The sequence below is a fragment of the Zalophus californianus genome, chromosome 5 (assembly GCF_009762305.2).
Source record: "Zalophus californianus isolate mZalCal1 chromosome 5, mZalCal1.pri.v2, whole genome shotgun sequence".
Taxonomy (NCBI): domain Eukaryota; kingdom Metazoa; phylum Chordata; class Mammalia; order Carnivora; family Otariidae; genus Zalophus; species Zalophus californianus.
Window position 1 is genome coordinate 118,565,798 of NC_045599.1, and position 13,273 is coordinate 118,579,070.

At 34.8% G+C, this 13,273-nt stretch overlaps 1 protein-coding gene across 1 annotated transcript in view; it reads left to right on the forward strand.

The window, feature by feature from the left end:
- HCN1 (hyperpolarization activated cyclic nucleotide gated potassium channel 1) overlaps positions 1-13,273 on the forward strand; it is a 403,649-nt gene that overhangs the window by 272,257 nt on the left and 118,119 nt on the right. Inside the window, exon 4 of the mRNA XM_027604233.2 lies at positions 12,783-13,001. Within this exon, the coding sequence (XP_027460034.1) occupies positions 12,783-13,001 (219 nt within the window). The remainder of the gene's footprint in view (positions 1-12,782; positions 13,002-13,273) is intronic.

Sequence of the window (13,273 nt, forward strand, 5' to 3'; positions counted from 1 at the left end):
GTGTGTTTTTAGTTAGTTGGTTATTTTAATCATAAAATTAGGGATATTCTTAAACTCCATTTGCCCATAAAAAAGATAGCCTAAAGTTTTGCCCAGATTTCATACAATTCCAACTTTTTATGAGTCTATGAATATAAGTCAGTCTACATTAGCAAAAAAATTGTTTAATAGGTCAACTCTTTTATTTTATTTCACTATTCCTTCTTAACTCTGGTGACGAGCCCCATAGCAAATCAAGGTAGGAAAAGAAAAACAAACACAGAAATTTATCATACCATCATGCCACTACATGGATATGTTAAATGTTAAGGGCACATTCTACCATTACTAGGGTGGGATTTCAGAATCTGTTACAAGTGAGAGCTTCACTTTTGGAATAACACAAAAGCTAGTTTTAACCTCAACATCAATAACCAATTACTAAATAAGTTTCTTGTCAGCTTACACATTTCTTTTCTATATGGTTTAAAATTCTCTATAGTTTAGTTATGCTGATCTCTGGACATCAGATTTTAATAAAATTCTTCATGATGTTTATGTTTGTAAAGAGATTAGAATTGTACCTGGCAGTAGAAAGTGCTATAAACAAGTTGTTAAATGAAAACACACACATGTACACACACTATTAATAAATTTAGACCCTCATGCAAAGAACTAAGCTAGATAGAAAACACCCAAACAACTGTATTATGTATCAGCCCTTTTATATACAGCCACTTTTTGTATCAGCCTTTTATATATAATGCCTTTCACTTAATCTTCATAAGAAGTACATATTCTTTATACATTACGCCATCTGTCATACAACTGAAATATATGCAGATTATCTAGGACAAAAAATCCAATGCCATGTTTCATATGGTAACAAACATTTATATAAACCAAAAATTGCATCTGTAATAATTTATGTTCTAATTATTTTTTTAAAGATTTTATTTATTTATTTGAGAATGAGAGAGAGAGAGAATGAGGGGGGGAGGGTCAGAGGGAGAAGCGGACTCCCTGATGAGCAGGGAGCCCAATGCAGGCCTCGATCCTGGGACTCTAGGATCATGATCTGAGCCGAAGGCAGTCACTTAACCAACTGAGCCACCCAGGCGCCCTGTTCTAATTATTTTTTAAAAGATTTATTTATTTATTTATTTTAGAGAGAGAGAAAGAGAGTGTGGGGGGGGGAGCCGCAGAGGGAAGAGGGAGAGAGAGTCTCAAGCAGACTCTGCACTGAGTGCAGAGCCCGTCACAGCACTCAGTCTCACCACCCTGAAATCAGGACCTGAGCCAAAACCGAGTTGGACGCTTAATCAACCAGGCCATCCAGGTGCCCCTTATGTTCTAATTATTAACACCAACCACCCAAGGGCTCACTCAAGCTGAAAAACTTCTTAACTCCTGCTTCTTTTATGCCCCAGGCGGCTGCTTTCCTTATTAAGAGCAGAAGTTTGAGCCTAGCAAAAAAGGATTACAGTTCTTTGTTTTACTTCAATTTCGCTTTAATTTTAGCAGTTTTTAACACTACCAACATGCTAAAACCTCTAATTAGCAGAGTTAAACTACTTGAGAATGCCACCGAAAGAGATGATCTACTAATTTGAAAATCATCGGTGCAGAGTTGCTTTCTTAAAACCCATACAATGAATTTAAGTGCATATTAAATAATAGCACTGAGGAGAAATGACATCACTCCTTATGTTACTTTGGCCAGGTGTCAGTGAATAATGGTTCACATGGAACCTGCCTCTCTGCCTCACGTGCATCTTCCACATTCTGGAGGATTAAGCCTCAGGCAAGGACCTCCTTCCAGAAGACTTTTCCTATTTAGATACCAGGATAGTTTACTCCATCCCAGGCTTTGGGGATAGGAGGAAAGGAAGGGAACCCTTTGAGCATTCTTGGCCAATAGGAAATTATTAAAGTGAAGTACGACTATATGACCCAAACATCTTTACTGACCTCAAACTCTTGAGGGGATTTTCCCTCAGAGGTTTTCTCTGATGAAAACCTGAGATAATTTTTCCTCTGAATTCCCTTAAGGTGTAGTAGAGGTTCCCTTTTGCTAGTTGAGATGAAAACATGAATTTTAGATAATTTCTGTGCTATGGTTATGTTCTTTAAATGCTTGAAAATTCTGCATTAGAATTATGAATTTTACTTATATAAATGGTTAGGAAAGATGTGGCTATGATCTTCAGAATGGAGACGGTTTATACTGTAGTTCAGACAGACCTATGATTGAATTTCAGCTTTGGCACTGACAAGTGTGTGACTTTGAGCAAGTTTCTTAATTTTTCTAAGCTTTGCATTCCTTACTGGTAAGAACAATATCAGATTTCAAGAATTTTATGAGGAACAATGAGTTGATATAATAGCACCTTGCAAGGAGTAAAGTACTCAGTGTATGCTAATCTCTTCCATTGTTCCTTTATATTTATGCATATATATAAAATACGTTTACTGATATTTATACGTGCAAAAATATGTAAGATATATTTGTTTATATTTACTTGTCCAAACAAGCAATAAAAATATTTTGATCAAAGCACTAATTATAGAAAAATCACACTTAAAATCTTAAAATATCTGATTTGGGGCCTTTCTATAAGAAGTATTAATGAACTCTTAGTCTAAAAAATTGGGCTAACAGACCCTCCAAATTAAAAAATAACTTATTGATACGCTTAATTTTTATTTTATCTTATTTATTTATTACTTTTTTTTAGAGACAGAGTGCAAGTGGGGGAGGGGAAAACAGTGAGGGGAAGAAAGAAAATCTTAAGCAGCACAGAGCCCCATGTGGGGCTTGATCTCACAACCCTGAGATCATGACCCGAGCCAAAATCAAGAGTAGGATGCTTCACCTAGTGAGCCACTCAAGCACCCCATGTTTAATTTTTATTTTAAAAAAATGCAACCAATGTTAAAAGAAATACGAGAAAAAATATTTGTGATCTCAAGCATCATTAAATTTTAATTTATAAATCTACTTAATGCTGATTTTGTATTTTATCATCATTATTGAAGCAGGAAAACATACACTTAGAATTTGAGGGATTAATTGACCAGGGAACAAGTCTAGAACTTAAAATGACCAAGCATCATTCTTTTTATGACAACAGTAATCTTCTTATGCAGTAATTCTATATTTTATTGCTGAAAACTATTTGAACTCTTCTATAAGGCAAAAGGATTGATGTCAGGGGTGCAAATGTTTGTAAGCAGATCAAAACTGTACAAATAAGAAAAATAAGTACATTTCTCCGACTGAAAAATATATGTAATTGTATATTTTTAAGTGTTATTTCTAGAAACCATGGCATTTAAATTTTTTGGAGATAATCCTATCAAGAATACAAATATGTATTTCAAGAATTCAAGAGCTTCTATCATGTGACTTGAAGGGAAATAATTCATTACTTACTAATACATTTAAAAATATAGCGCTAATGTTATAGAACAAGGCTGACAAGTTATGAAATCAAAGCACAGTGTTGGTAGGCTCTCTTTCTTCTTGCCTACTGTGGCCTTAATGTTTGCTTTCAAAGCATATCTATACTGGGGGGAAAGTCTACATCATATATTTTTTTAAGAAATATTCTTCCTTGCTATCTGCATTTTGACTTTACACACAACATAACTGTCGGTCCTTTCCCTGAGTCCCCTTAGGAATTGCATGCACTATGTTTCTACTGAGCAATTCAATTTAGGATGGCCTCATTGAGTTGATCTCCACTTGTCTTCCTACTGACATTATTATTTACTATGATCTGTAAAGTCACAAGTAATGTTTAATTCGACTAAGATAAAGACCTCCTCAAAGATGTTTCTTAAATGTTTCTGTTTGTAATGAACAAATCCAATAATTCTAGGGGACATACTTCAAAGAACAGAAATGCTCAAACGAATACTTAAAAACAATTGTAATTCGGTTTCAATCACTAATCAGTAGAAAGCTTGCTCCTAATATCTATCCACTGTTACCATACTTAAGCCCCGTGAAATTGATGAAGAACGACAGTTTATTACCCTGACTCCATTCTCTTATATACAGATAAAATAAGACCATGGCATGTTCAAGTGAACTTACACTTTGGAATTGGTGACCAATTATGCTACACTTCTTGTGACTTCAGGAAGATTATGCTCAGCTATAGTCCTTGTCTTGAGAACTTCTTAATGTATCTTTCTATCTGATTGGCATTGCTGTAACTGATGTAAGTGATAAGCTTATTTGGTAGTTGAAGAAGTAAATTGTAACTGGTCAAAATTTGATATTTTAGCTGTTGATGCATATACTTCTGAGTCAAGTTCTATATTTCCAATTTTGCTTAGATTTTGCCTACTTAACATATTCATACTTGCATTTGATTTCAAATGATAAAGAAGATTCATTCAGGTATTCAATAATGGAATAGTTTGGCCTTCTAAACTGACAAAATTTTAGTTCATGTGAAAGATGATGGACCAGAGAAACTTTTGTTTCTGTGGCAGAATATACTAAGTGGCTTAGTTTGAGTTTGAATGTCCTAAGTCAGGAGGTCTAGGATACTCTAGAATAAACATTTATTTTCTTTCTTTGCCATAGCCCTTCACCCTGATCCAAATTAAGTAACAACATAACAGTGTGTCAAACAAATGCTTAGAAAATAAGTTAAACTTGGAATATAAACATAAATTATTTTTTCTGTATGAGTTCCCAGGTGGCATAATTAAATTTACTTATATATATTCCTGTTAATTGGGCTCAATATGTTTTCCTCAAAAAATAATTAATTTCAGTGATGCCTTAGTGAAGTGATAAATTAAATGAGTGAACATTTTGAATAATAAAAAAAATAGTCGGGGACCCATGTGTGGCTCAGTCAGTTAAGTGTCTGCCTTCAGCTCGGGTCATAATCCCAGGGTCCTGGGATCGAGTTCCACATCGGGCTCCTTGCTCAGTGGGGAACCTGCTTCTCCCTCTGCCTGCCACTCCCCTGCTTGTGCTTTCTCTCTCTGTCAAATAAATAAATAAAATCTTTAAAAAATTAAAAAAAATAATCTATGAGGAACAATCTGTTGGTAAATCATTGCCTAAAATGAAAACAAGAGAAACCCAGATTAAATCAGAGTTAACAGGTAACTTATTTGTTTACTTTCAATAGTATTCAAGTTAAATGTAAGTTGGTAATATTTGGATCATATGGTAAAGCACTGGGAGTATATAGTCTCCCATTCATGTTATTATTATTGACGTAGACTAAAATAAAATGAGTCATTTTTTTTTAAGATGAAAGGAGAACAGCCACATAATAATAAAAAAAATGATGTCCTGGGAATGAAAACATTCTCGGACCTTCACCAAACCCTCTCAGATCTAGTTTTTCCTTCTTTAAGTCTCTTCTTTGCCTGGTGTTACTTTGCTACATTAAATAAGGGTTGCATGTGAGAGATGAACTGATCAGTTAGTCTTTCAGCCTTAATATTTTGCCTGAAATTATAAATATAATAGGTTTATAAAATCAAGAATAGTGTCATGTAGTAGCTAATAGTATGGTCTCAAGAACCAGACTGGGTTCAAAACAATGAATTTTCCACTTACAAACTCGTAAACTCGGGCAAGTCACTATGTTCTCTGCCTCCATGTTATCATTTATCAAGTGGTGCAAAGAAAGATATGTTGGTAAGATTGATAAACTGATAAATTTGTAAATAAATTGATATATAACAATTATAAATTATAAAAAATTATAAATAATTGATAAATTTGTAAATAAATATCAAAATAAAGATTGACAAATTTAATGTAATAATTGGTACTTTGAATAGTTTGGAACCATGCATGTTGTTACCATCATACTGTTTTTCAAGAGTAACCTTGAAAAATATTTTATATTTTATATTCCAAGTTTAACTTATCTTCTAAGCATTTGTTTGACACACTGTTTATGTTGTTACTTAACTTATGTGTGTATTTTATTGCCGCAGTCAATCTACCTTTCTGGCTTGAGCTGTTGTAGCTGGGGTTGTAATGGTGGGTGGGGCTGGTGGGGAGGGTTGGACGGAATAAGGAAGAGGGAGGTAATGGTATTAAGATACATTCCTCCACTTGGAATTCTCTCTGCAGCAGCCTCCGAATCACAGGACTGCTGCCTAAATACTGATATTCCACCAAGAGGGCTGGGTTGGCCCTCGTACACACAATGTGCATAGACAATTCAATGGCTAAAGAGGATGATTCTGGTCTTGTAGAATAACAGAAAAGATCCCTACACCTAATCAGTCTCCCCTGAAAAGAAAAGCCTAAATTGCATGAATCTTTATAAATTTTCCATAACCCCCTGAATTATTCTACCTTTGTTTTTCTTTTACCATTTCATAAAAATCTAATATGCTACATTCTATAGACCTTCTCTTCTCAAAATTATTTATTATTGTTCTTGTTTTATACTTTATGCTATTTCAGTTTTCATTTCACCGCCCTTAAACTTATAATAGCTTTTAAACTGACTTCTTTATCTAGTCATTGTTCAATCCATTCTCCACACCAGGATTTCTCAACCTCACCAAGGCTGGCAGTTTGGGCCAGATAATTCTTTGCTGTGGAGGAGCTCCTCTGTGAATTGGAGGTCATTTAGCAGCTTCACTAGCCTCTACCCATTAGATATTAATAGCATTTCCTCCAGGGGCACCTGGAGGCTCAGTCAGTTAAGTGTTGGACTCTTGGTTTCAGCTCAGGTCATAATCTCAGGGTCTTGAAATGGAACCCCACATAAGGTTCCATGCTCAGCGTGAGGTTTGCTGGGGATTCTCTCTCTTCCTCTCCTTCTGCGCCTCCCCCTGCTCACACATGCTTCACTCTCTCTCTCTCTCTCCCAAATAATAAATAAGTAAATCTTAAAAAATATAGCACTTCCTCCAGTTATAAAAACCAAAAATTTGACAATGTTCCCTGGGTGACAGAATCATCCTCAGTTGAGAACGACTACTCAACAATTCTCCCTGATCAATCTCCTTAAAGCACAGATCAGATTTTATCATTTCCTGCTGAAAAATTTTCCGAGGCTTCCCATACTATACTGAAAAATATTCTGATCCTTCCGGTGCTGGCCATCCCTGTGTTTCCTAGTGTATTCCTTATTATGTTTTGTATCTTCTCTATAATTTAGACTGGCTGATCTATGAGCCAGTCTATCTTCAGATAGATAGATAGGCAGGCAGACAGATAGGAATTTTCTGGATTTGGTGACTGTTCTCACCCATAGTTTCCCCGCAGATACCATGCCTGTCCCATATCCAGCATCATGTATCCACATTTTTACCTTAAAACGTGGTCCTGCCCAAACTTCTCCACATGGTAACTCAGAATCTCTGTTGGAATTGAGAAGGGTCTTTGCTTTACATGCATATTAAAATAGATTATAAAGTCACTGTAATTTGAGATGATACCAGCATAGAAATAGTCAAATAGATTTGTGGAACAAAATATTGAGCCCAGAAACAAACACCCCAATGTTAATGTAGAGACAATATATAACAAAGGAAGCATTTGTATGTCACTGGGGACCAGATAGTTCATTAAAGTTGTATGCAGGCTCAAGAAACAATTCTTTCAGAATGAATGAAAGTGTGAACTTTGTTCCACATACCAAAAAAAAAAAAAACACAAAAAACAAAAACAAATCTCTTAGGTAAAATAAGTAAATATAAAAATAACATAATCTCCAAAATACTTACATATGAATAATCTCAGATTTAGGGAGATCTTTTTAACTTTTACAGGAAATTCAGCAGCTCACAGGGAAATTACAGATTTATTTTCCTACATAAAATAATCAAAATGTTGGGGCGCCTGGGTGGCTCAGTCGGTTGAGTGTCCAACTCTCGGTTCAGCTTGGGTCATTATTTCGGGGTCCTGGGATCACCCCATGGTGGGCTTCATGCTTGGCGGGGTGGTTTGCTTGAAGATTCTCTCTCTCCCTCTCCCCCTCCCCCGACTCACATACATTCTCTCTCTCTCTCTCTGTCTCTCTGTCTTTCTCTCTCTCTAAAATAAATAAACCTTTAAAAAATAATTAAAATATGTGGCAAATTATATCATTAAAAAATCAATAGGCAAAGAGTAAATTAGGAATAGATATTTAAAGCAAATAGTTAAAGAATTGATATCCAGTCTTCAGATATGTATTACAAATTGATAAGAAAAAATAAGAATTTCACCAGAAATGAGAAAGTCCAGTTGATTAATAAGTATATGAAAACTTTCTCAAATTCCCCAGTGAAATGTAAGTAAAAGTAACAGTGGGTTACTATTTCTCACTAGAATATGATGATGAAGTGTATTTTACTTGGTTTTGGAGAAATTACAGCCTTTGAAACAGTCTGTCAACATATTTTTAAAATCAAATTGAAAACTTAATTCTTTGACCCAATAAACACACTTCTGAGAATATATTTGATAGAGATAAAGGTTATATGTACAAAATTGTTTATTACAGAATAGTCTGTAGTGGCAAACACTGGAAAATAATAGAAAAATGGGAAAATTAACTATGACATAATCAACAATGGGTTATTACATAGTTATATGAACACTAGATTATTTGGAGGAACTTTCCTGTGATAAAAACTATATGCAGAGAAGTATATATGAGATAATCCATTTTTGTAGAAAGAAAGGCCAAGATGTATGTGTGTGTGTGTGTGTGTGTGTGTGTGTGTGTGTGTGTGTTTTGTGTGTGCCTAAGGAGATAAATGAAAATGAACATAAACACACATTTTTATACAAAATAGTTTGGCTGTTACATAACTGCGTTCCCTTGGGAAATTGAAACTTTCTTCTCCAGCTCCAAATACTGCTTCCCCTCAAAAACAAAGGGATAAGCAACACAAACAGAATTAAAGTGCAGCCTCCACTGGACACCCCATTGAACTTTTGAATTATTCCCATTATATCTAAGTCCATCAAATTGCCTAAGCAACATGACTACGCCCCTGTATAAGGAAAGGAATCTTGCACTAGATTTAAGAGCACAGTCAAAATTTATTTATTCACCCTTTTTTTCAACAACAGTGTTTTCACCCAAAAATATTTAGTGTCGCCACTGAATCATGCAGTTTGGAGTCTAACATGATCAATGAGACATGGCCCCAGCCCTAATCTATGAGTAGATGCCAGGCACATGAGAAGATTATCATGTACCGAACGGAAGTCACCATGACAGGGGAATTAGAGTCTGGAAGTCACCATGACAGGGGAATTAGAGTCCTGAGGGAGCCCGGAAGAGATTGAAAGCCAGTCAGAAACAAGCCAAGCTTATTTTCTTTCTATCCATTATTTGAATAGATCTTAGGAATTGAAACCTTTGCTTATTTTGCAATGTGGTTTGCAGTGAATTCATCTTTAGTATATCAGTATATTACTGAGTTGAATTTCCGCAATGTTAATGTCATTTTAAATAACATGTACAGTCAAGATTTTTATAGAACACATTCCTTTGTTCATCAAATACTCCATTCCTTGTTCCTGGAACATCTAGAATTTGGGGAACTTTCGGTTTATTCATGAGAATAGTTATATATTTTTGTGTATGAAAAAAAGTATAAGGAATGAATTTTGTTTATTCATCAAAATGAAAACTTGTGCATGGGTTCATTATACTATCTGCATAGTATAATATAATATATGAGTAGTTTTCTTTTCTTAAAACTGAATCTCATTTTTACACGTGTGTGTGTGTGTGTATATACACACATACATGCATGTATGGATGGATGGATGGATGGATGGATAGATAGGGGCAACATGACCTCATTTTATACGTAACAGTGAATTTCAGTTTAAGAAAATGAACTCTGCCAACCAAAATGGGGCTGGTTATTTCTTGTTCACAGACACATGCAGTTCCAAAGCTTATGAGGTTGGGGCTTTTAAACTTTATCATGTCCTATTTTTAAATCCATAAATTTGATTTTGGAAAACCCCGTTAAAATATGAACAAAAAGATCTATGTATATTCAATATATTTTAAAATAACTTACAATTTCCTGGTAATTTAAGAGTTCATTTGACAAAGGCAGAGGTGGCTTCGTGGGTATGGGGAATGACCTTATAGTTGCAGAGGGACCCACTTCCAGGAGGACCCTGTGCTTGTTATAAAGCTCAGCTGCTGCTATTTTCACATTCCTAGTAATTTTATCCATGAAGTTATGTTTTGTAAGTGAAGTCCCCTGGGACAGTGGGGCATGAACATGAGCAGCCGCTCTGCACATACAGGTTCAGGCCTGTAGGCACAGGAGGCAACACAGAAGCCAAGGACTTGGCCTGACAGTGAGGGGCGGCGCATATGCATGCCTCAGCAGTCTGAAATGCTGTGTCCCCCACGTGGCTGAGCCAGAACTGGGCCAGAATGCCAGTGGCCACAGCAACCCCCAAAGCAACAGCAGTGACTGTGGGAGGCAGGAGTGACTCCCCCAGGCCAGCAGGGACGGGAATCTTGGTGAGAAATTAACTGACTCTCAGTCCCAGGATCCCGTCCCTGCAGTATCTACACAGATATTGAATCTTCTGCCTCAATTCCAAGATAATACTTGGGGACCTCTGATGGTTAACTTTGTCAATAAATTATTACAAAACAGGGAGGACACATGGATATTGCGATAAAGCATATCAGGGCGTTATTAGAATTCTTCACAATTTATAATGTCCAGTTTTGAAAACTCCTGCAACATTGCAAAGCAAATATCCACCAGCCTAGAAATACGGATTAAATGTAAAGATCATCACATTTGATGAAAAAAATAACACTATTTTCGTATGAAACTTTAAATGAGCCAATGATTAACAAAGAAGACAATTTTTAATTAAATTTTCCTTGTAATTGAAAATAAAGGAATAAAATACATAAATAGGCGTTTTGGATTATAGGCAAATCATGAAGCTACTTTTGGTTTCTCGCACAACCTCAGTGAGTTACAGGAAATGTCAGAGGAAACATTAAAATGTCAATGCATACATTTACATTCAACATTAAATTCAATATACAGTATAAAGGATCTTTGTTGTGATAGAATTGTTCTGTATCTTCACTGTGGTGATGAATACACAAACTTATACATGTGATAAAATTGTTTAAAACTAACTACTCACACAAATGAGTACCAGTAAACTGGTGAAATATGAATGAGATCAGTGGATTGTACCCATGTCAATTTCCTGGTTGTAACATTGTACAACATTGTCAGGATGTTACCATTTGAGATAAAAGGTGCATGGGTTCTCTATTATTTCTTATAATTTGCATGTTAATCTACAGTTATCTTAAAAGAAAAAGTTTAATTAAAAAGTCACTTTCATGAAACTAATTTGTATGAACAGTGAAACCTTTATTGAAAAATTGTTCCATTAGAATCATCAGCTCCTAATGTACTAAAATTTGTATGTTAAATCACAAATTTATCTCAATGTTGTCACAATGTATAAAATACTCTTAATAGCCCTAGTAACAGTTGCATCAACAGAAAGATCTTCCTTAAAATTTCTCAAAAACTATCAGAAATTTATGATCTTGCATTAGCCAAAACAAATGATGTCACTTAGAGTTTTATAATTGGAAAATAAAATTGCTAATTCTATCAATTTTGAAGACCTAAGGAATGAATTTGCAGAAAATTAAGCCAGAAAAATTATATATCAATCAATATAACACAATAATACAATTTTTCTATTTATTGTATTATATATAATTGACACAAAAATGTTATTCTTTGAAATTTATAAATTTCTGTTGTTACTCATCTACCACTATTACTATTATAAGTAATAACATATTTTTAAAGGGAAAAAATTATGTATTATTATCTTTAACAGCACTTTTTTGTCCCTACATTTTGAATGAAAGGGCCCCAAATTTTCATTTTGCACAGGGCCTTATAAATTATGAAAGTCTTAGGCCATGAGGTTTGATACAAATTGATCCTAAGAATCCTTTAAGTTTTATCAAAGGGTAGATATATTGCATAGCTTATTTTTGTAGAATTGAGCTTGGAATAAATTTTTGAAAAGACTCAAATTGCATGCAATAACTATTCTCAGAAGTCAGCTTCTTTTTGTCTAGAGGGTTTGCCAAGATATTATTTTGCTTATTTTATTTTATTATATTATTTTATAAAAAGCCAACAAGATTCATCCATCATCAGTCCTGACATTTGAATTCTCACTTACATTACTCTGAGAGAAGGCTTCAAGGAAATCTTTCCATTTATCAGACCTGCATTTCCAAAGTCTGTTTATTTTTCATTTAAGAAATATAGAATTAAGGACTATGCAAATATTTTGATTTGGATTTTTTAAAATCTAAACATTGTAGTTTTGATAAAAATTCTTATACTTAGGCCCATCAGCTTCACATTTACCTGCAGTATTTCTCAGCTTGCAAATACATTGCTAGGAAATGACTAGATTGCCTAGAAACTTTGGAATGAGCCCATCAGCATTCATTCTTGGCATTTTTATATGACAGTCACACCATTGTCCCAAAAGAAATTTCTGTTTTAAAAACAACAAACCTAAAACTGGTGTTTGGGATGCACACATATTAACAGTAGATTATTTCTGTTTCCTAGTGGTAGCAAGTTTTGAAAAACATCAAGTCATTTGAGTAGCGATGAAGAAGTATCTGTGTAAATGTTCCATTACAAGGATGTTTCTCCATACTCATTCTCTAATGTTTTTGTGTACAGGTCACATTCACTTTTTATTCCACTATTGTGATGGTTCAGCCTGTTTTCTTTTTTCTCTTCGGTTCCAGAATGACTCGTGGGGAAAGCAGTATTCATATGCACTCTTCAAAGCTATGAGTCATATGCTGTGCATCGGGTATGGAGCCCAGGCCCCAGTCAGCATGTCGGACCTCTGGATTACCATGCTAAGCATGATCGTTGGGGCCACCTGCTACGCCATGTTTGTCGGCCATGCCACAGCTTTAATCCAGTCTTTGGATTCCTCCAGGCGGCAGTATCAAGAGAAGGTAATTTGTTTTATCGCTAATATCTTCAACCAGCTAGTTTGCAAATCTAACTAATAGTGTTCAAGGTAACTAAACTATCATTCTATCAAAAATATAAAGAAATAAAACGTATAAAACAGGAAAATACAGTCTTTGATATTTTGCGTTTCTTCAAGATGCTTGTCGTAGCTGTCATTTGTTACCGATTTCTTTCCTGAATAGCCCTTTTTTTAAAAAATCTGAATTTACATTCACAGAAAAAATAGTTACATGTTTGAGAATGCATGAAGCTG